The 21,406-nt window shown below is 39.5% G+C and overlaps 1 protein-coding gene across 1 annotated transcript; it reads left to right on the top strand.

Moving 5' to 3' along the window:
* Nucleotides 1–10,744: 10,744 nt before the first annotated feature.
* Nucleotides 10,745–11,863, top strand: LOC139194645 (uncharacterized). Its single transcript, XM_070819539.1, has 2 exons — nt 10,745–11,341; nt 11,453–11,863. Exons 1-2 carry the CDS (start codon nt 10,745–10,747, stop codon nt 11,861–11,863), a joined length of 1,008 nt encoding a protein of 335 aa, XP_070675640.1.
* Nucleotides 11,864–21,406: the final 9,543 nt, after the last annotated feature.

Genomic DNA, 21,406 nt, shown 5'->3' with positions numbered 1-21,406 from the left:
GATTGACCTACCAGGATTCTCAGTTATCAATAGAGTGATCATCATGTATTATTTTTTCCTACATTTCCATGGCGGCAAATTATACGAAAATACGAAAATCAGCCAAGTTCTGTGGTGTTGGTTTAAAACCCCAAACGAATTAAATCCGTTAATAGCAAGTCCCAATCTAACGTTACGAGAATCAGCAACAAACTTGGGGAATGTTTGATCGAACTCTTTCCATGCCTCCCCATCTGCAAGATGCTGCATCACATAGTCGTCTACCAGTTTTTCCTTATGCCATCTTATCTCTGTGGTAGTATGCGTCGACATATACAATCACTACAACCTAGGTTTCAGGGGCAGATAACGCATAACTTTTTGCGGGATCTTAATCGTTTTATTCTGAGATGTCATTTTAAACCTTGACTCATTGCATACAGGACATTTATCCAATGCTTTATTCTCTTTGTAGAATAAAATACAATTGTTTTTGCAAGCGTGAATTTTTTCATAACCCAATCCAAGACCATTCAACACCTTTTGCGCGTGTCTATGGTCTTTTGGCAAATAATTGTCCTTTGGAAGCATTCTCTTGAAAACCCCAAAAAAGTAATTGAAACACTGGTTAGACATACGATACTTTATTTTTCAATGCATTAGTTCCACAATGGCTGTGAGAACGGAAAAGCAGTCGCACCATGGGTATAACTCTTGGTTGGTATTTTTTAATAGTTTTTCATATTGTTTGAACTCTACACTGTCCATTGGTGTAGGCACGTCATTTTCCCCTTCCTGATTGGTGTTTGTCGATGCAAATGGAAAAGCATTGTTTATAATATCGATGACTTGTTCATTAGGATCCACAATAGGTTCAACATTATCCACTTTTTTTGGCGTTTGAAGACGAAGCATTGCTAATTGTTCCCCATGATGGTTCAAAGTAGTATATGTCTTAATCATTCCATTCCTTACCAAATGAAATCGAACATTTTCAATTGTCTCCCTTAACGTGTTGTTACACCTCCTACAAGGACACCGGATTCTAGTTGCACCCGAGTTGTGTGTACATGCAAAGTCAATGAAATCCTTGATTCCATCCAAGTATTTGTCCGCGCATCTATTCGGGTTCTGTATCCATGTCCTGTCCATAATTCCTGGAACCACAATAACAATACAACAATCATAACAACTTCATACAAAATGATAATGTCACCTTATGCCTCCGGTAAACGCCCTATCCCATTCCGGAATGCATAGTCATGTCACGTAATTTACGGCTACATCAGATTATATTTCGGCATGGATGAATTTCGGCAGCATCTCGATACAGTTCTTCAAGTGTACAACACGAAGAACGTACAGAGATAACATCAAAATCTCTACAATCGAAACCTAATCCTTCAACCATAAACTACGCATTATAACTGTGCATTCACAAATTGTCCAAATAATGGGACAATTAAAGAATTAATTGGACCACAGTCATGAAAATAAGTTGTACTAATTCTCGAACGGGAAACTAAGTTGTACTAAAAATAAAAAACAAGTACGAAGTTAATTTCAATTAACTCCGTACATCACAACACATATTTGTACGTCACGTACAAATTTAAAACATAATATAAATATGATTTCACAACACAACATAAACAATACAAATTAAGTTCAACATAATTTAATTCGTTTTATATGTTAAAAAAATAAAACGAAGAAAATACCTTCTCAATTGTTCTCCACCAATCGCTAATCACACACAATATCCCTATAGACAACGAAATTAATGGCGTTAGTATGAATTTACATTAATCCTTTTACCGTAACGACAAAAAACGCTTACTAGACACACCGAGATAGCTCGATCAACCAAAAGAAGAAAATGGAGGGGGTATTAGATGATGAAATTGAGAGAAAATGAAAATGACGAATGACAGATTGAGCAAAATCAAAGGGATGACTGCAGAGGCACAATTTGCAATTTTTTTTGCAGTTTGCCTCTGCACATGGCTGAATCTAGATTAAAAAGTTTCCTTTTGGACGAATGATTTTGTGCGACGAAACAAGTATTTATCGCGCAAACACCATTGCGCGATGAAGATGGTGTTCGTCGCGCAAATGACATTTGCACGACGAAAAAATAAGTATTCGTCGTGCAAGTTTACTATTTATTTATTTTATGTCCTTTACTTTACAATTTATTCTTTTCACTTTACAATTTATTCTTTTCAACACATTGCGCGACGAATGAATGTATCGTCGCGCAATGCATATTTTTTAATTTTTTTCTATTTTATTTTTTATTTGTATATATTGTAAAATTTTATTTTATTATAAATCAAAAACTCAAACCTAATTAAACATTAAATTAATTAACAAAACTAATTTACTATGCCAAATAGAAATTATAATTAATGCAAATATTAATACTCATCCACATAACATATATTTATTCATTAATTAAATATACAGTCCACAAAATCCTATGTAAAAAAAAAAAAAAAAAAAAAAAATTTCCTTGTCAACTTTAATCCTCCGCCCACAACACATCAACCTTCCACTGCCAAAAACTCTGCTTGAAAAGCCCATCCACATAAATCCATTGCTTCTCATTGGTTTCATCAACATCCCAATGAACCTACATTAATGCCAGTAACAACAAATTAGTAACTTAAAAAATATTATGTTTTAACAAAAATAATTGTTCATTATTTACCAAACCTACGAATAACTCTCCCAGCATGGACTTCTTCAACTCCTCAGGGATTTTTTTCCAAGACTCAAACTCGTCAGAACAATCCCTCCACACCAAATTTTCAATGTCATACTTAAATTCGGCGTACGCCTCATCCAAAATTTTGCCTTCAAAGTACGACACTTGCTTCCGTCGATACCTCTCTATTTGCACTACAAGTTTTTTTTTTGCCAGAACCTTCTCCAGAATCGGCCATCATTTTTTAAACAATTTTTTTTTTGAAAACTAGGGCTCTGAAACTGTGTTTATATAGCATTAGGACACCTTTGTGCGACGAAAATATTCGTCGCGCAAAATACATGTGTTCGTCGCGCAAAATGCGTATTTTCGTCGCGCAAAATACATGTGTTCGTCACGCAAAATGCGTCATCAATACGCAATTAATTGGAAGGTTTGAACGCATGTAGATTGTGCTTTGTGTGACAAATACATGTGTTCATCGCACAAAGATTCCTTACACGACGAAGCTATTGTCGCTCAGAATATTGAGTGACAAATAAAATATATTTTCATTGCGCAAAATACATGTGTTCGTCGCACAAAATGCGTCATCAATACGCAATTAATTGGAAGGTTTGAACGCATGCTGACTGTGCTTTGCGTGACAAATACATGTGTTCATCGCGCAAAGATTCGTTGCACGAAGAAGCTATTGTCGCTCAGAATATTGCGCAACGAATAAAATATTAATTATTTTTAGAATAAATATTAAAGGTATTATATTTAATACCTTAAATATTTATTTTAAAAATAATTAATACTTTAAATATTTATTCTATAAATAATTAATACCTGAAATCTTATTCTATAAATAATTAATGCCTTAAATAGTTAGTCTATATATAATTAACTACTTAATCCATACAATTATTTTCAGCATAAGTACGATATTCATTGAAGATTGTAAACACATATAAACCAAGGATAGGTGCTTACATTAGGTTTCAATAAAAAAAACCAACATGAATTGAAACCTAATTAAGTCCAAATACATAATTGAAACATAATTAAGTCCGAATACGTAACATAAAAAAACACCTTAAATTTAAATATTGTCATACAAAACATAAATTTAAAACTATTATTTGGATGATCCTAGTCCATTCCGCAAGACTTCATAATGCCATCGGTTGTAACCTCCCTCCAACGCATTATCTATCAACTGTTCGTTCGTATCATCATCAAGAGTATACTTACACTATTACACATATATGCAAATAATTAATTTCAACATATAACTAAAAATTTCACAAGCTTAATTATTAATCCATCAAGAATAATATACTCACTAATACTTCATCCATCACAACCTTCTTCACATTCCCAGGTACATCTTCCTAAGAACGCCACTCAGCAGTGAGACAATTATTTCCCATGGCTACAGCGATCGCATGTGCAAACTCTAAATGATCCCTTAAATCATGTGGGTTGGCATCACGTATAGTCTCACCCTTGTTCTTATCCGTCATCCTAGCACAAAAAGAATCTTGAAGAATAAGGATAATAAAATTGTGAAGAATCAGGACAGCAGAAACAAATATTTATAGGTGGGTTAGGACCTTTGCGCGACAAATCCTTTGTCGTGCAAACACCTGTATTAAATGCAGTATTAATTCCTCAGATTCACCTGCAGTAAATGGTCAAAACTGGCAGGAACTTGCGCGATGAATTATTGGTCGCTCAAATTCTCCATTTCGTCACACAAAGTTTTCGCACCACCCCGCGTTTTCTTGCCCACTATACGTGACGCTAGAGATTATTTGTCGCGCGAAGTGTTCTTGAGTGACGAACTCTTCGTTGCGCAATTTTTTGAGATTATTCGTCGCGCGAAGTGTTCTTGCGCGACGAAACTATTCATCGTTCTATTTTGCGCGATGAAGTGTATTTTTCGTCGCTCAAGTATGTCTGATGTGACGAAATATTGTTCGTCGCGCAAACTGTTTTTTCTACTAGTGGTGTATGAATAAACTCCATATCAAGATGATAACATGAAACTTTGCATAGAAAGAAGTGGGATACCCCAAACTTGAAGAAGCCACAAAGAAATTAACCTGCAAAAACTTAAAAAAAAAAAAAAAACTTCATAAATCACATGACCCTAGTTATCCTTAGCAAGGTCATCCATATTCATTTTGACCCCATGAACAAAGGAGGATGCCAAAGATCGAGAATCAATGAATGAGATTTCAGTGACTCGTCTGATATCCCAAAAGAGACTAAGTTGCTTATTCAAAACACCATGAAGATGACCAAGAGAGAAAACTTGAACCTGACTAATTCAGGCTAAAGTAGAAAGACAAAGGCGCTCACCATTTGGACTAAGTTACACAACATATACTAAATTAAGAAGATGTTCATTGTCATCATTTGGGCTAAGTTACATAATAGGACAATCATAATAATAAGATATCATATTCACCATTCAAGCAATCCAAATATGAGATCTCTCATTTATAAGTAAATAAAATATCATTAAATTGTAGTGTTAGTGTCTACAATATTATATTGAATAAAATAGGAAATTGTTATTAACACTCCAAAATTCTCATTTTTCACTCCAAACCGTCTAGGGTTAGAAAGAAAAATACACTTGTGAGAAGTGTAAAATAAGATTTTTGAAGTGTTTGTGCCAATAATAGTTCCTTCAAAATAAGTTATATAGTTACTTATAAAACAAAAGGTAAAAGTCCCATATTTTCTTCCCAATATAAGTTCTTAAGTACTAAGGGTAGCCCAAGTAGGCACCCGCCTAGGGCCCCCAATTTTTTATTTTATTTTTATTTTTTATATCCTACAATTAACATATAAATATATAAAAAGTAAAAAATATCTTAATTTATTTGTTGGTGTAGCAGAAATGTTCGGTTTTTTTTTTGGGCCTTGAGTTCGAAACATGGAACTACCTTTTTAGTCACTAGTTTTTTCTTGTTTTTCATATTTACTCTCTATCCATCTATCCAACTCCCAATTTACTCAAGTTCCCTTGCAATCTTTTTTTCTTTCAATGCTTAAATCAACTATCACATGGTCTTGAAAATTGTACTTTAAGGTAATCAATACTATGAATTTATATGTTGCTTTCCAATAATTTTTTTTATTCAATGGATTATTTTAATATTCGATTTGTTAGTGTGATGTTGATTTTAGAAAAAAACAAAGAGAAACAATTGGCGTTGTTGAAATTATTATACTCGTTAATCAAGTTTTATTGTTCTTTACTCTCTTGATCATCAAGTTTTATTGTTCTTCACTCTCAATCTTAGACTTTTGACTGCAAACATTTAGTACATTTGTGTCTAAAAACATGAGACGTGTAGTATTTATATATTTATCTTCTTTTGAGTTTTGAAATTAATTTTAATTATATTTGACGTGGAAATAGAATTTTTTATGTATTTAGTGAATTCCTTTTATACATATCAATGTATAAAGAACCAGAGATCATAGAATATTAAGGCCCCAATTCAAAGGTTCACCTAGGGCCCCCAAAGGGCTGGCCCTGGTCTAGTGGTATTCATCTTCACTTGTAAGTGAGAGGTCTTAAGTTTGATTCTCATCAAATGTGAATTTGAACCACATTATTGTTAATTGTTAGCCCATTTTGAGGCTTATCCCATCCCTCACCCCTTAGTGTATATATTATCGTTTGTTAAAAAAAAAAAAATCCTTAACCCCTCAAAGTCCATAGAAAAGAGTCATGCTCAATTATTATCGTTTCTTAATGAGAATTTCCAAATATCATCCTTATTATAGTTTAGCAAACATTGCCCGATGCCATTTTAGCTGCCCACACAGACAAGGGTTATTTCGAAATGGTTGGAGCAAATTTCCTCATGTTTCCTAAATTTTGCTTTATGAAATTAATACTCTATACTTAGGGATTAAGATATATATATATATATAGTGATTAGAATAAAGAAGTTTGTTCGGCCACACCGTCGAGTTGGCGTTGTCGGGCCATCGCAGTTAGTTGTTTTGTTTTTGGTTACTAGAATGTAGCACACATACTATATGTGTGAATAAAAAAAAGGGTTTAGGAAATGGAAGTTAGGATAGAAAATAGAAAGTGAAGGGTTATGCTTTGATCACATGTAGCTAAAGAATAAAATTTTGTTTTCTACTATTTCCACTAATGATGATGTGGCAAAATGTTGGTAGTTATTGTTTAAGTCCTTAAATGTCATTGTATAAGAGGAGATATTTGTCATTGGTATTTATATTTTAAAGTAGGTGGAGTGATAAGACAGTGAAGTGGGCTTAACACCACTCCTGTACAAGCCCAACCAATCCACACCCGCACGCTTCCCTAATGGTGGCGTCGATGCTAGCTCCTCCCTCTTCAAATTCCTTTCTCTCATGACGAATGACAACCTTAATCTAATTCCGGCGGAAAGGAGATTGTGTACAACGAAGGGGAATATATGGGTGGAGCTGTGCGAGTGGGTGGTTGTGAGGCTATGACTATGCTGCAAAGGGTGGCATGAGGTAGGGCATAGGTGTTGGTGCGGCTGAAATTTTGGGGGTTGTGGTGTTGTTGGGGTTTGGGAGGTCTGAATTATTATTATTATTATTATTTTGCAGCGAATGGCGAGAGTTCTGTCTTTGAAGCTCAATCCGCCTCCTTTCAGTTCCTTTTTCTCTCTCAAATATCTTCATAACACAACCCTCAATCCAACAACAAGACTAAGGGAGTGAGCAAAGTAATTCTCACTGCACATGTACCAAAGTGCAGCAATGCATTGACATACTCATATTTCTTGTCCATAGTTTGATATTCCATCTTTAATTGGCACTCTGACTTAATTTTTTTATGATGTATATATGTACCAGTACATTTTTTGCCATCTTCGTCCTTCTTGAAGCTTGACCCAGAAAATAGGTGACTATGGACCTTCCATGTCTGTCTTGATGGATTCTTGTTTGTTGTTTGAATTACTATTGAATATGTCCCATGGTTGGTTTTTTTCTTGAGATAAATATATTTACATGTATATATACGTATATAGATTTATATATACATATTACAGAAAATAAAATTTAGGAATTGTTATTAGCACTCCAAAAATCTCATTCTACACTCCTCACACGTGTATTTTTCTTTTTAATTATATAAAGTTTGGAGTGCCAAATGAGATTTTTAGAGTGCTAATAACAATTCCCTAAAATTTAAAGAACTTAAAGATATTTAAAAGGTTATAATTGGAATAATGGTGGGTGGGAAAAGAGTGATGTTATTATTTACCTTTTTATAATGGGTGGGAATATAATGTGGGTGTAAAGATAAGACAATGAGGTGGGCTTAGTACCACTTAAAAAAAAAAAAGTAAATTTGGTTTGCAGGAAATTACATTACTGCTCATAATTTAATTTGTGATAAAAAAAACTAAATTGTCTTTTTATCCTCTTCTAATTAACAAAGAAGTTTTTGTTAATAGGTAATTTAGATGAACATGGCCGGCTTTGAGGGAGAGCTCCAGCTCCCAAACTCAGAAGGCACGCCAAATATTTTTCTAATACTTGCCCTCTCTACCAAAAATATTAGGCCCATCCCATATATAATTTTTCAGGATTTTTTTGATCCAGTCAAGATTTCAATACAATCACCAAATATGTATGTTTCACAGTCCAAATGACATTTCTTTTGGAAATGTTAGAGGTGGGTTCCCCCATTGCACGATTATTTTCGGGAAGACACCACGATAATTCATTTCTTAATTGTTGTGTAGGTGTTACATATTGTCTACCATTTCCCAATAGAAATATAGATATTATGCAACGGGCCATCCAAGATTGAATGATTTGAATATTAATTAATGTAACGTTTTGAAAATGTCAAAAATTCCCCTTGAAAAAAGAAAAAAAAAGGAATTGACATCGCTAGTTAGTCAATTGGCAAAGTAATGTTCTTTTCGATAATTTGCTTCTTTAATGATATCAAATTATGAAGTTGAAATGGAGAGAGTGACATGATCTATTAATTAATTGATAGGTCATTTATTTGTCACAAGAAACGAAAAGATCCAAATCAGAATTCCACAGAAGATTAGGTTTTTAAATTTTATGCTTGACGGTCTTGACTACTATATACGTGTTGCATACATACATATGCACGTACGTACGTACATACATACATACATAAAATAGAGCCTGCTATTAAGATATCCATTGTGATGCACAATGCCCATTTCGTAACTGTTTTCAACGATTTGAACCATCAATAGTTTCATTTATCACTCGTAGATCATTTTTGAAAAAAATTAGATAAATTTAAAATCATTATTAATTTAATGCCTCAACAATTTTGTAGGAGTAGTACGGTCCTCGTAAGGAGGTTTTGTCCGTGAAAGTCGGAGCAAACGAAACTGGCGAATAGGGTTTGGAAAATTAGGGTTTTGACGACGGCGTGTTGCGATGGAGGCGTCGAGTACGATTGGGCTTATGGAGGAACTAGGTCAGACTTTGGGGGATAAACTCCATCTCACTGATAGGGAGAAGGAGGGAGTGGTCATCGGTCGGAAGGACGTGGATGGAGCATTGTTAGGTTTTCAGTTCATTCTGGTGGCGGAAGTACTAACTGAGCGGACAGTGAATGCGGATGCGTTTATCGACTGTTTTACTTCACTGTGGCGAGGGAAGGAGGGGGTTTCTTTTTGGGGTTGTAGGGGACCGGCGGTTCCTGATCAGGTTTGTGGCAAAGAGTGACATGCAGCGTGTGGTTGATTCGGATTTTCCGTGGACATTCAGGGATGATTTCGTAATGGTGGGGGAATGCACGCATAGAAGCGTAGAACGATGGAGGGACCTGTCCATAGGGGATATGTGGGTGCAGATACATAGGGTACCACCGCTGAGTATGACGGAGGCAGTGGCTACGGCAATAGGGGGCACGATTGGTAGGGTTTTAACTGTTGATAAATCCAGTAGTCGGGACTGCATTGGACGGTTTTTGAGGGTACGTATTCGCTTTAACTTGCGTGAACCACTGATGCGGGGGACGATAGTGCAGTTTCCAGACGAAGGGCGAGTGTGGGTAAAGTTTCAGTACGAGGGATTACCCAATTATTGTTTGTACTGTGGGAGGTTAGGGCATGTGACTAGGGTTTGTCAGCCACATGAACTACAGGTAGGGAAAGGCATGTCTGTGGGGAATGATTATGGGGAACCAAGGAGAGTACTGCTCTACGAGGGACTTGAGGCTCGGGCGGACTTACGAGGGAACCCTATTCGTTCTCCGTCGCGTCGAGCTAAGCATCCAATAGTGGGAGAAGGCAGTCGGAGATCTATGGAGTCCAAATGAGATGGGGATTTGAAACATGAGGGCATGCATGGTGATATGGGGGGTGGATTAAGGGGAAGGAGAGTGGAGCACAGTCGCCGACGAAATGGCAGCCTCACTGTGGATAGTATTGAGGACACAAATACGATCTCATCTTCGGAGACATCTGATGCAGCTGTTAGTATGTATGGCGCAGAGATTGGGAGTCAGGAGAAAATGCAGACACATCATCCACATGTGGAAGAGGAGGCTCGTAAAGCGCGGGAGCAGGCTTTTGATGCAGGCCTTATTGGGCGGGAGGGGGGAGTTGTGGTTCCAGGTGTGGAGAATGTAGTTTTGCTTGACTTCCATGAGCCTATGGGGAGAATAGGTGATGATGGAGTGGAGGTGCTCCGGTCGGTAAAATTGGATTTGAATATTCCACTGGGTACGGAGGATGAGGTGATCCTGGGACAGGCGCAGCATGTGAGTGCGGGGTAGGGGATGCAGCAGGGGGGAGGGCGACAGGGGGAGGAAAATGGAGGGGGTTATACTGCACCTCAGGATTCGGACCCTTTTGAGCTGGGACCAATTATTGATGCGTTAAGTAGGGAGAATAGAAGTCGGAAAAGGAGAAGTGAGATGGTGGAGGTGGAGAATGAGGGGATGTATTGGGACGACACTAACAGGGGTAAGAAACGTGCTTTTAATCTTTCTGAGGCTTTGGAGACCAGCCGTGATGGGTCTCCACGGTCGCCATGAAAACATTATGCTGGAACTGTCAAGGAATTGGGGGTTCCTTGATGGTTGATGCTTTGGTGGAGCAAGCAAGGCTTCACAACCCCGAGGTGGTGATTCTACTTGAAACAAAAAATAAGACTGATCGCTACAAATATCTACGTAAGTTACTACGCATGGATTTTATGCAACCGGTGGAACCAAAGGGTATAGGTGGAGGGTTGTGTGTTTTTTGGAAGGATGTGGCAAACATTTCTAGTATTGTATGGAGTAGCTTTTTTATTGAATTGGGAGTGGGGAGTGATCCACTCCAGTCAGACTGGTCGTTGCTTGCAGTTTATGCAAGTACTGACGACAAACGCAGGAAGCGACAATGGAATGAGTTGGGTAAACGGATTAGCAGGATGGCTGGAAAGTGTTTGGTGATTGGTGATTTTAATGATATTGTGGATGACGCGGAAAAGGATGGAGGAAACTATCGATCCATGGCGAGTACGAGGGATTTCCGAGATTTCTTAGCAGATAATGAGTTGCTTGATCTCGGGTTTGAAGGTTATCCGTTCACATGGCGTAATAAGCGGGATGATGGGCTGATTCAACAAAGACTTGATTGTGGGGTAGCAACGGCGGGGTGGGTTAATTTATTTCCCCATGCGAAAATTAAGCATGTGGAGTTGGAGGGATCAGATCATTCCATGTTGGTTATGTCCTCTGAAGGGAATTTTTAGAGAGTGCCGAGGCGTTTCATGTATGATTCTAGATGGGGGAAGACACCGGAATGTCGGGAGATTATCAAGGATGCTTGGCGGGCTTCGGTGGTGGGATCAGTAGCATTCAAGGTTTCTGAAAAGCTTAAGGGAACCAGGCGCCAGTTGGGAGAATGGAAGCGGATTATGAAACCCAATTCGCAACGTCGTATTGTGGAACTTCGTGAGGAGATTAGGAAGGGGTTGATGGATGAGAATGTGCGGCATGATTATATCAGGGGGAAGGAGAAGGCTTTGGCTGTGGCATTGAAGGAGGAAGAATTATATTGGAAAGTTAAATCTCGGAATATGTGGCTCCGAGAAGGGGATAAAAATACTAAGTTTTTTCATGCTCAAACGGTTCAACGGCGAAGACACAATCAGATCCGATGACTGGAAGATGTTCACGGGGTTTGGCAAACGGACTCGGCTTGTGTACAGCAGATTGTGATCCATTATTTTAAGACATTATTTCAATCTGGTGGTGCAAGGATGGAAGGGGAGGTGGCGGGTAGTGTGGAGTTGAAGGTAGATGAGAGACAGAATGCTGAACTTATTAGGCCATTTTATGCTGAGGAGATTAGGGATGCCGCCCACCAAATTCCAGCTACTAAATCTCCTGGTCCTGACGGATTCACTGCTGGTTTCTTTCAAGATCATTGGGAGGTAGTGGGAGAGGATATTATACGGATGGTTCAGGCTTTTCATCACTCGGGGAGATTGCTCCAGAAGGTTAATCACACACATATTGTTTTAATCCCGAAGGTGAAGAATCCGAAAAGAATGACGGAACTAAGGCCGATTGCGTTATGTAATGTTGTGTATAAAATTATTGCTAAAGTTCTGTCTCGAAGGCTGACAAATGTGATGGATAGAGTTATTAGTGGTAATCAATCGGCTTTTGTTCCTGGGCGTCAGATACATGATAATATCTTGATTGTTCACGAAATTTTGCATTCCTTAAAACAAGGTGTGGAGGGTGAGAATGGTAGAATGGCGGTCAAACTTGATATGGCAAAAACGTATGATCGTGTGGAATGGCATTTTCTCCTTGACGTTATGAGGAATTTGGGTTTTCATCCATCTTTTTGCTCTTGGATTCGTGAATGTATATCGTCGGTGTCGTATAACGTGATGGTCAATGGTGTTCCCTCGGGGTTTTTTCGACCCCAGAGGGGATTGAAGCAGGGCGATCCGTTGTCACCTTTTCTTTTTCTCATATGTGCAGAAGCATTATCTGCGTATATTCGGAAAAATGAAAGGGCAGGGCTTATTAGTGGGGTGCGAGTGGCACCTGGAGCAAACGCCATTTCACATTTGTTTTTTGCAGATGACTCGGTGGTTTTTTGTAAAGCGGATGAAAATGAGGTGGGGAATGTTATCCGGATCTTGGAGAGCTATGGGCGGGAGTCTGGACAAATTATTAACTTGGCGAAAAGTTCTATTTTCTTTGGGAAAGGTTGTTACAAGAAGGCTAAGAAGCGTATTGTGTCGAGCATGAATATTCAGGCACGAGATGGCTTTGGTAAATATTTGGGGATTCAGGCAGATTTTGGACATTCGAAGAAGGCGATATTTGAATCAGTACGACGTGGTATGGAAAGTCGCATAGATGGATGGGCGGAACAATTTTTGTCCCCGGCAGGTAAGGAGGTTTTGATCAAATCGGTTGCAATGGCGATGCCGAATCATGTTATGGCATGTTTTAAATTGCCTGTGACTTTGTGTAAGGAGATGGAGCGAGTCATTGCTCACTTCTTTTGGAGGAATCAACAAAATACCAGGGGTTGCTATTGGGTGGCATGGGACAAATTGACTGAGAGTAAGAAGATGAGAGGTTTGGGATTCCGTGACCTTGTTGGGTTTAATTTGGCCATGCTCGAGAAAATTGGGTGGAGGGTGATGGACAAACCAGAGTCGATGCTTAGTATGGTGCTTAGGGATACATATTTTCCCCATGCTTCGTTCTTGGAGGCAAGACAGTCGAAGAATTCTTCATGGGAGTGGAAAGGGATTTTGTTGGGGCGACAAATTATGCTTCGGGGGCTTCGATGGAGGGTGGGTAACGGGGAGACGGTTAGGGTGGCTGACCCATGGGTTCCTAAACCCCACTCGTTCAAGCCGGTGCTGCGGAATTTGGATCCTAATACAAGGGTGTGTACGTTGATGACGGTGGATAGGCAAGGGTGGAATTTGGAGGCGTTAGCAAGGGGAGTGGCACCGGCGGATATTGATTTGATTCGAGCTATTCCGTTTAGTCGCCATGGGTGTGAGGATAAAAGAATTTGGCACTATACAAAGAACGGCGTATATACGGTACGGTCGGGTTATCATGTTGCAATGGATATGATGAAAAATGGAGAGTTTGGAAGGAAAGGGAGGGGGATGTCGAGTTCTTTGGGTTCTTTGGGCGGGTTGTGGAAGAAGATATGGCTTCTCGCTGTTCCGCCAAAGCTCCAGTTTTTTATGTGGAAGGCTGGTAGGCAGGCGTTGGCGGTACGGCACAATTTGGAACGTCGGAGGATTCATATAATGAATAGATGTGAGCTGTGTGGAGTAAGTGATGAAACTGAGGCTCATCTTTTCTTTAATTGTGAGTTTAGCCGTAGTTTTTGGTTTGGAACGTTGATGCAATTGAATATGGCGGCTATGGACGTGCATGATTTTTTGGAAGGTTGGAAGTTGATTGTGAAGCATCTGGAGAGTGTAGAGGGTGCGGATTTGATCTTGCAACAGGTGGTTTTTGGTTTTTGGCGTATATGGAAGTGCAGAAATGATATGGTTTTCAAAGGGGTGAAGACGGATCCACGGGTGGCGGTGGAACTCTGGCAGCGGCATGTGGAGGAGTTTCGCACGGCTTTGGATTCTTCGGAAGGGGGGGCTGGGGCTATGGGAAGGGATAGGAGGGATAGGGTACGGGGGGGATGTAGGGCAGTCAGCGGGGTGGGAGGGGTGAGGTATGGAGATGGAATAGTGGAGGGGGAGAGGGGGGACGAGGGAGGGCCAATACTGTGGCAAAAACCGGTGTATGGAACGTTGAAATTGAATTGTGATGCTGCTTGGAAAAAGGCCACGGGAGAGGGAGGAGTTGGGTGGGTTCTTAGGGATTTTACAGGTCTTCCTTTGCTCGCAGAAGGAGTAGGAGGGGGACGGTTCGGGGACGCCATTATGGCGGAGGCGGAGGCAATTAGACAGGGTTTAGAGTCGTTGGTGGGGAGTGAGGTTTGGGCGGGAACTACCTGTTTGGTGGTGGAATCGGACTCTAAAGGCTTGATCAACATGTTAAATAAGGAGATGACTGTTGATGTGAATATTGAGGTCTATATCCAAGATATTTGGAGAATGACTTGTGTTTTTCCGTTGGTAAGGTTTTGCTTTACCCCTCGTCAATGCAATCGTGCTGCCCATTCGATCGCGGCGTACGTCGTTAAGCATGGCGGGAGATTTGGCTGTGATGAATTAGGTCCTGAATTCTTGTTTAATATTTTAGCAGAAGATGCAAATGTAATGGTTCGGCTTTAATCCTATTTTTTCAATAAAATTTTATCTTTCGAAAAAAAAAAATCATTATTAAGATATGTAGTTGTGTAGAAAGTAGAAAAATACCGTGTTGAATATAAGGCCCCGTTTGGGATTGAGGTGATTTTAAAAAAAGCCACTGTGAAAAAAAGCTGAGGGTCATTTTTGTGTTTGGTAAACTGAAAAAAAAGGGCTTATTTTGGAAGCTGCTGTGAGAATAAGCTGAAAATCAAAGGAAAAGCTGAAGCTGCTATTTGCTGCTTTGAAAAAAAGCCAGTTTTTTCAAAGCACACGGAGCTACAGTGCTCCTTTAATGAAAAGACACACTATCATCCTACTTTTTTTCCAAAAGCACTTTCACAAAAAAGTTTACCAAACACTCTACTGGCTTTATTTCACAGCCGCTTATTCTCACAGCACAGCCGCTTATTCTCACAGCAGCTTTTTTTCAAAGCACAGCAATACCAAACCAGCCCTAAGTCCCACATTAAGGAATTGAGAAAATAAAATACAATAGTAAATGTATGGTTTTCATCCCTAATAACAGTTAAGGATGCCAATTCAAATCGTTAAATCCGATAACCGTAAATAACTGCCCGAATGAAGCAGATTTGGGTATGAAAATTCAGGTATATTATGAATATGGGGAAAAACCGTGAACTTTATTCGGTTATGGTTTTGGATATGGTTATAAGGATCTCCAATCCATATCCATCACCGAATCCAAACTGAATAATATATAATATATTTTATATATTATATAAGAGAAGTGTTATTGGCACTCCAAAAATCTTATTCTACACTCCTCACAAGTGTATTTTTCTTTCCAAATATAGAAAGTTTGGAGTGTAGAATGAGATTTTTGGAGTGCCAATAACAATTCCCTAATATAATCGTATCACCGAACCTATACTATATTCATTATGCACCAAACATCATGCTTATGGGAGATCAACTGCCAACATCATCAGTGTTTCATTTAATACTCTTATTTTTATACTCTATAAAATTCATTCATTGTTATGTTTTTTATTTTGGATGTGGCTATTTCAGGACGAAATGAGTATTTACGAAATTATTGTGTGTCAATTGTATGAGTATAATTTTTTTTTTTTGACAAAGATGGATATAATCGTTAACCGATGGAAAATTCATTACCCAATGGGTATTGTGGATGCAAATTTCTGCATTCTTCTTCTTGGACGAAAATGCACCTGCAAAACCGTGATAACCACCATGGTAGCAGCCACGACAACAACTCTTGGTGAGCCCACTGCCCATGGTGGGCAGGCCACCTCGCAGTAGCAGGCCCAAACCCGTGCCATAAAGCAGCCAGCTTATATTCAAGCCCATGGTGTTGCACTGGTAGTTGAGGCCCAAGCAGCTGCAACAATTGGAGCAGCCCATCACTCGCAGGTCCAAGGCCAGCACGAGCCCAATGCGCTCCAAAGCCGAGCCTAAGACTCGCAAGCCCAAGTCGCACTGAGGACAACCTAGCATCATGTGCCACACCAAACCACACGGGCCCAAGCCCAAGGCGAGCCGACCCGAGCCGCGACCTGACGCCGGCCCAACACACCCCCGAGCTGAGCCCAAGCCTAACACACACGCTCACCGCATGTGGAGCAGCCTACTCCCATGGCCCAACCCACTCTCGTGGCCTTCCAAGTAACCCAAACTGGTCCAAGATCGATTCAACCGTCCCGACTTCAGATTTCTAAACCGATGATTAAACTGGGGGCATTTTCACCTCGAGTTTCTACAGATTTGACCTATCCTGGCTCAAATTTTGTACCCAGAGTCTACTACATTCCTACCACCTATGGAGAACCCTACCATCTAAGCACTTCCATCCATTATGGCGAACAAGATTTTTCCCGACAAGTCATAAAGTTGACTAGTGCCCTCGTGCAGCAGACAACCTTGGTGAATCAGCTTTTGTAACATACCGAGATGCAGCGTGCCCCAAACGAGGTATCTCGAAGTAGGACAAGGGCATATGACTAACCTCTCCAGCAGTGTCTCGGCAAGCAGCCCATCAACTAGCCATGATCTGAGCGTTTTGGCAGTTTACGCTCCTACCTAGGTCCTTGGGATAGCGTACACTCTTGTCTTAGAGTGTGAAGAAGCGTGTACTCCCGATCAAGCCCACGAACGAGCATATGTTCACGATTGAGGCAACACTCCAATTATCAACATAGATAACCTTCCAGGCTAAGTATTCATTCACAACTAAGTTCGCAACGAGCATTCTCCACCTTACATCATAGTAGGCAGCATGACAGACAGAGAGAAGTAGTCACTCAATTTGACTTAAGTTCAACCGGCAGCCTACAAGCAGCACGCTTGCTTACCAGGAACATGCCACATTCATCGTAGCCACGGCGTAGACAAGTTGAGCATAAGGAAGAGTAACCTAAACCAATAAGTCACGACCGGGGGCAACCAAAAGTTCCGCTGCCCTTGCAAAGGCAAATTCAAGAAGAAGGTAAGAGGCTTCTGACTGAACGATAGTGCAATTTCCAACACAACGAGGCTACTGACGATGCGCTTCGATGAGACATGACCAATATAAGCATATCACCATTCACGGATGAGATCGAGTGAACAGATCCACCTCATAGGTTCACTATGCCTCACTTCACTCCGTATAAGGAAGACGAAGATCCGGATCGACATCTCAAGATTCGGACCGATCATCTCTTCAGCATCGTAAAAGATCATTGGGAGACAATTCGCGACTATGTCAAGAGGTTCAAAGCAGAGAAAGTCAAGATTGTTGGCTGCAACGAAGACATAACAACGGCAGCATTCCGAAATGGGATTTCTATCGAACACCCTTTATTCGAAAAACTGATTGTAGGAGAAAAACTGACCCTGGCAGCTTCGTATGCTTTGACGGAAAATCACGCATTATGGGACGATGCCAATAAGTCTAACAAAAATGAGTCAGAAAAAAATCACATGGAACGTTCCCTAACCAGAGATGACTCAGCGCCCAAAACATTCACCAATTCACAGTTTCAATTAGCCAAATTCTCCGTAAGCTCAAGAACGAACCTTGGTTAGAACTGCTGCCACCCATGAATGGCGATCTTACCTGGCTGGATCAGACAAAGTATTGCGTTTTCCATCAAGGACCATGCCACACTACCAATGGTTGCCTGAAGTGGAAACAATACCTTGAGAAGTTGACAAATGAAGGTCGGTACGATGACTATCTTGACAGGTTAACGACATGACCTACATAAACAGGGGAAGTCTCCATCACCCTATGAACCCCATTAGGGCTTTTCCAAATATGTTTGAAGTCTTAAGCAGCTCGACAAACAAAACCTTGCAAGCCAAGGATCATCCAGTTTGTTATACAGTTTCTACCTTCCAACACAGTTGATCCATTTCTTTATTCTCAATGAAGATTCAAGATGTTATTCATAAGCCTGGCTCAACTGCTGTCTACAACAACTGTTCAACCCCTATCTAGGTCTGTTATCTAGTATGAGAGGATAAACTAATTGCTCTCCAGTGCCAGAGGGTAAACCAATTCCTTGACACCCATATGTGTCTGCTCTCTAGTGCAAGAGGATAAACTAATTGCTCTCCAGTGCAAGAGGGTAAACTAATTCTCCGACACCTATCCTGGTCTACTCTTCAATGTGAGAGGATAAACTAATTGCTCTTTAGTGCGAGAGGGTAAACTAATTTCCCGATAGCCATTTGGGTCTGCTCTTCAATGCAAGATGATAAACTAATTGCTCACCAGTGCAAGAAGGCCACATAGCTCAAAAAATTGAATACTCGAAGATTAGCTATGCAACAAATGGTCATGGGGCAGTAGCCACTTCGCACTCAATAGTTCGTTCATCCAACACTTCATCTTTAACAATTCTGATCTTGGCAACTCTGTCCTTGATTACTCTATCTACAGCAGTTGAGAAATCAAACTCAAGTAGTTTTCTTGGCAAGTAGCCCAGACGTGGCACCCTAAACTGTGGCCCATGCCTTACCATCTCCTCTGCCCATGCCAAGCCGACTTCTGGCCCCTGCCAGTCGACGTGCCACACCATCCCGACGGTTGCCCCGAGGCAGCACCACCTAAGACGAAGATAAAGAAAATTAATTTTAGTTTACATTGGTGTGGGGCGGAGAAGACAAAGAAATCAACGAAAAGCGATTCTTTACACAGATAAACAAAGAAGAACGCTAAGGAAGAGAGAACGAATATCCCCTAGCTTTCTCTCTTTCTTGTAGAGATAAATAATTGCCCTTCGAAGTTGATTTAATCCCCTACTTAAGGTAGGCTTAAATTGGCTTTGGAGGTGATTTATTTCCCTTTCTTAGAAGAATCTAATTCCAAGTCCAAGTGGGAATCTACATTAAAGTTGGAGATCTCTACACTTGTTGCCTTTTCCTGTGGGCAGCCCAACAGGTGTGGGGGTATTTTTTGAGCCAAAAATAATCAAGAAACTTATGGAGGCGACACATGAACTTTTGGGTGAAAAGGACAAAATTACCCTCGAGGCACACCGGGATTCCCACGTGCAAGCAGCGAACAATAACAGCTCAATCAAGGTCAAAGGTGACCCCCAAGGTAACCCCCACATTATTCAAAACCTTTTTCATCAATCCTCATTAAATCCTCCCTACAAGGTAACCCCCACATTATTCTTTTTAAATTAGGATTGATTAGCTAATTAATTGATTAATTTCCCAATTAATTGATTACAATTACATCCATAAGTGGCCGATCTCTATTTCTTGCGTGGCCGGCCCTATTTGGAGAAATGGGGAGGTATATATAGGGGTGTGGCCGGCCCTATTTGGAGAAATAGGGATCGGCCACTTATGGTGGTGATTTGGATGTAATTGTAATCAATTAGGCAATTAATCAATTAATTGGGCAATTAATCAATTAATTAGCTAATCAATCCTAATTTAAAAAGAATAATGTGGGGGTTACCTTGTAGGGAGGATTTGATGAGAATTGATGAAAAATGTTATGAATAAATACCATATAGGTCACCTTTGACCTTGATTGAGCCGTTATTGTCTGCTGCTTATGTGTGGAAATTTCAGTGTGCCTTGAGGGTAATTTTGTCATTTTCACCCAAAAGTCCATGTGTCGCCTCCATAATTTTCTTAATTATTTTTGGCTTCACAAGTATGGTTATGGATAATACTCGTTGGTTAGTTTGGGGTTATGGATATGGCTACTTTTCGTGGTTATGGAGATGAATATAGCATTTCCGTCCCCAAACCGAACCGTTGCCATCCCTAATAACAGTGAGGTCTTTTGTGTAAAACTCAATATCTAGCAATAGGTGGTTAAGTTGAGACAATATATGTGTAGTTAGGAGTGGGCCAGTAGCCCATCTCTTTGAATATCTGACATGCCATTCTTCAAAGAAACACTAAAATAGCTATCATTTAATCAAACGGTCATATTGTTCGGTTTGAGTAATTTTTTTTATAAAGATGATCTTCAAAGAAGACCTTAAAGATAAACGGTTGGATCGTGAAATACATTGAGGATTGGACACTAAAAGATGTCTCTCATACAAAGCTATTTAAGGGATCCCTCAACGATAGGGGTTCATATTCGTATGTATATGTGTGTGTGTGTGTGTACAAAAAATCACCCAAATTTGAAATCATTTGACTACAATTGGATGTCTTAAGTGGTTTTGGATTTGTCCTGTTTTCTTCAATGATGATTGATGAATGATGTACTAAAATATAGAAGATCTGGATCATTGAGGAAAGTCAAGGAATGAGCACCAAAATGTGTCCTTTAAATAAAAATTATTTAAAAAAATCTCACAAGGGAAAGGAAATCATATATTTATATAGGCGGGCCATCCAATATTGAACCGAAAGACAAGTTCGGGAGATAGATTTCTACTTGGGGATGTTAGTACTAAATCATGACATTGTATATAGCTCCATTTAATATACCAAATATTTATCTACTAATTAATCGCATTATTATTATGTGCAAGCAAATCCGTTCCTCAATTGGAGGCGAGTCCTGCTTAATTCAAGTTTTTGAAACTCTTATTATAATTGTGAAGACCATTTAAAACTCACACTTGAATAGTTCCATTTCCATGGGTAATTTTGGTATAGTATTACATATCGTATTATATTTTCTAAATAGTAAATTTAAACCATATATGAAAAGGTTAAATGTCACCACAAATGTTTAAATATCATCATCAAGTTGTTACTTAATATTACAATTTAGTGATATTCTTCTTTACTTCTAAATGAGATTATTTCAAAGTCTACCAAAGATGAATTCAAACCAAATTATTATAATTTAAAAAAAAACATAACCAAATAAAAGTGTTTAGGGTTTGAATTGTGTGTTTATTCTTCTCTCTAGGATGTACATATATAGTTGTACAATATCCCACA

Source organism: Malus domestica, chromosome 03 (genome assembly GCF_042453785.1).
Source record: "Malus domestica chromosome 03, GDT2T_hap1".
Taxonomy (NCBI): domain Eukaryota; kingdom Viridiplantae; phylum Streptophyta; class Magnoliopsida; order Rosales; family Rosaceae; genus Malus; species Malus domestica.
This window is presented reverse-complemented; position numbering and strand designations above follow the sequence as displayed.

What these genes read in the sequence shown, in the direction of transcription:
- LOC139194645 (XM_070819539.1), top strand. Translation starts at nt 10,745, where the DNA reads ATGAAAACATTATGCTGGAACTGTCAAGGAATTGGGGGTTCCTTGATG. An exon ending in AACAAAGACTTGATTGTGGG is followed by an intron (nt 11,342 to 11,452) that starts GTAGCAACGGCG and finishes GGGAATTTTTAG; the next exon opens with AGAGTGCCGAGGCGTTTCAT.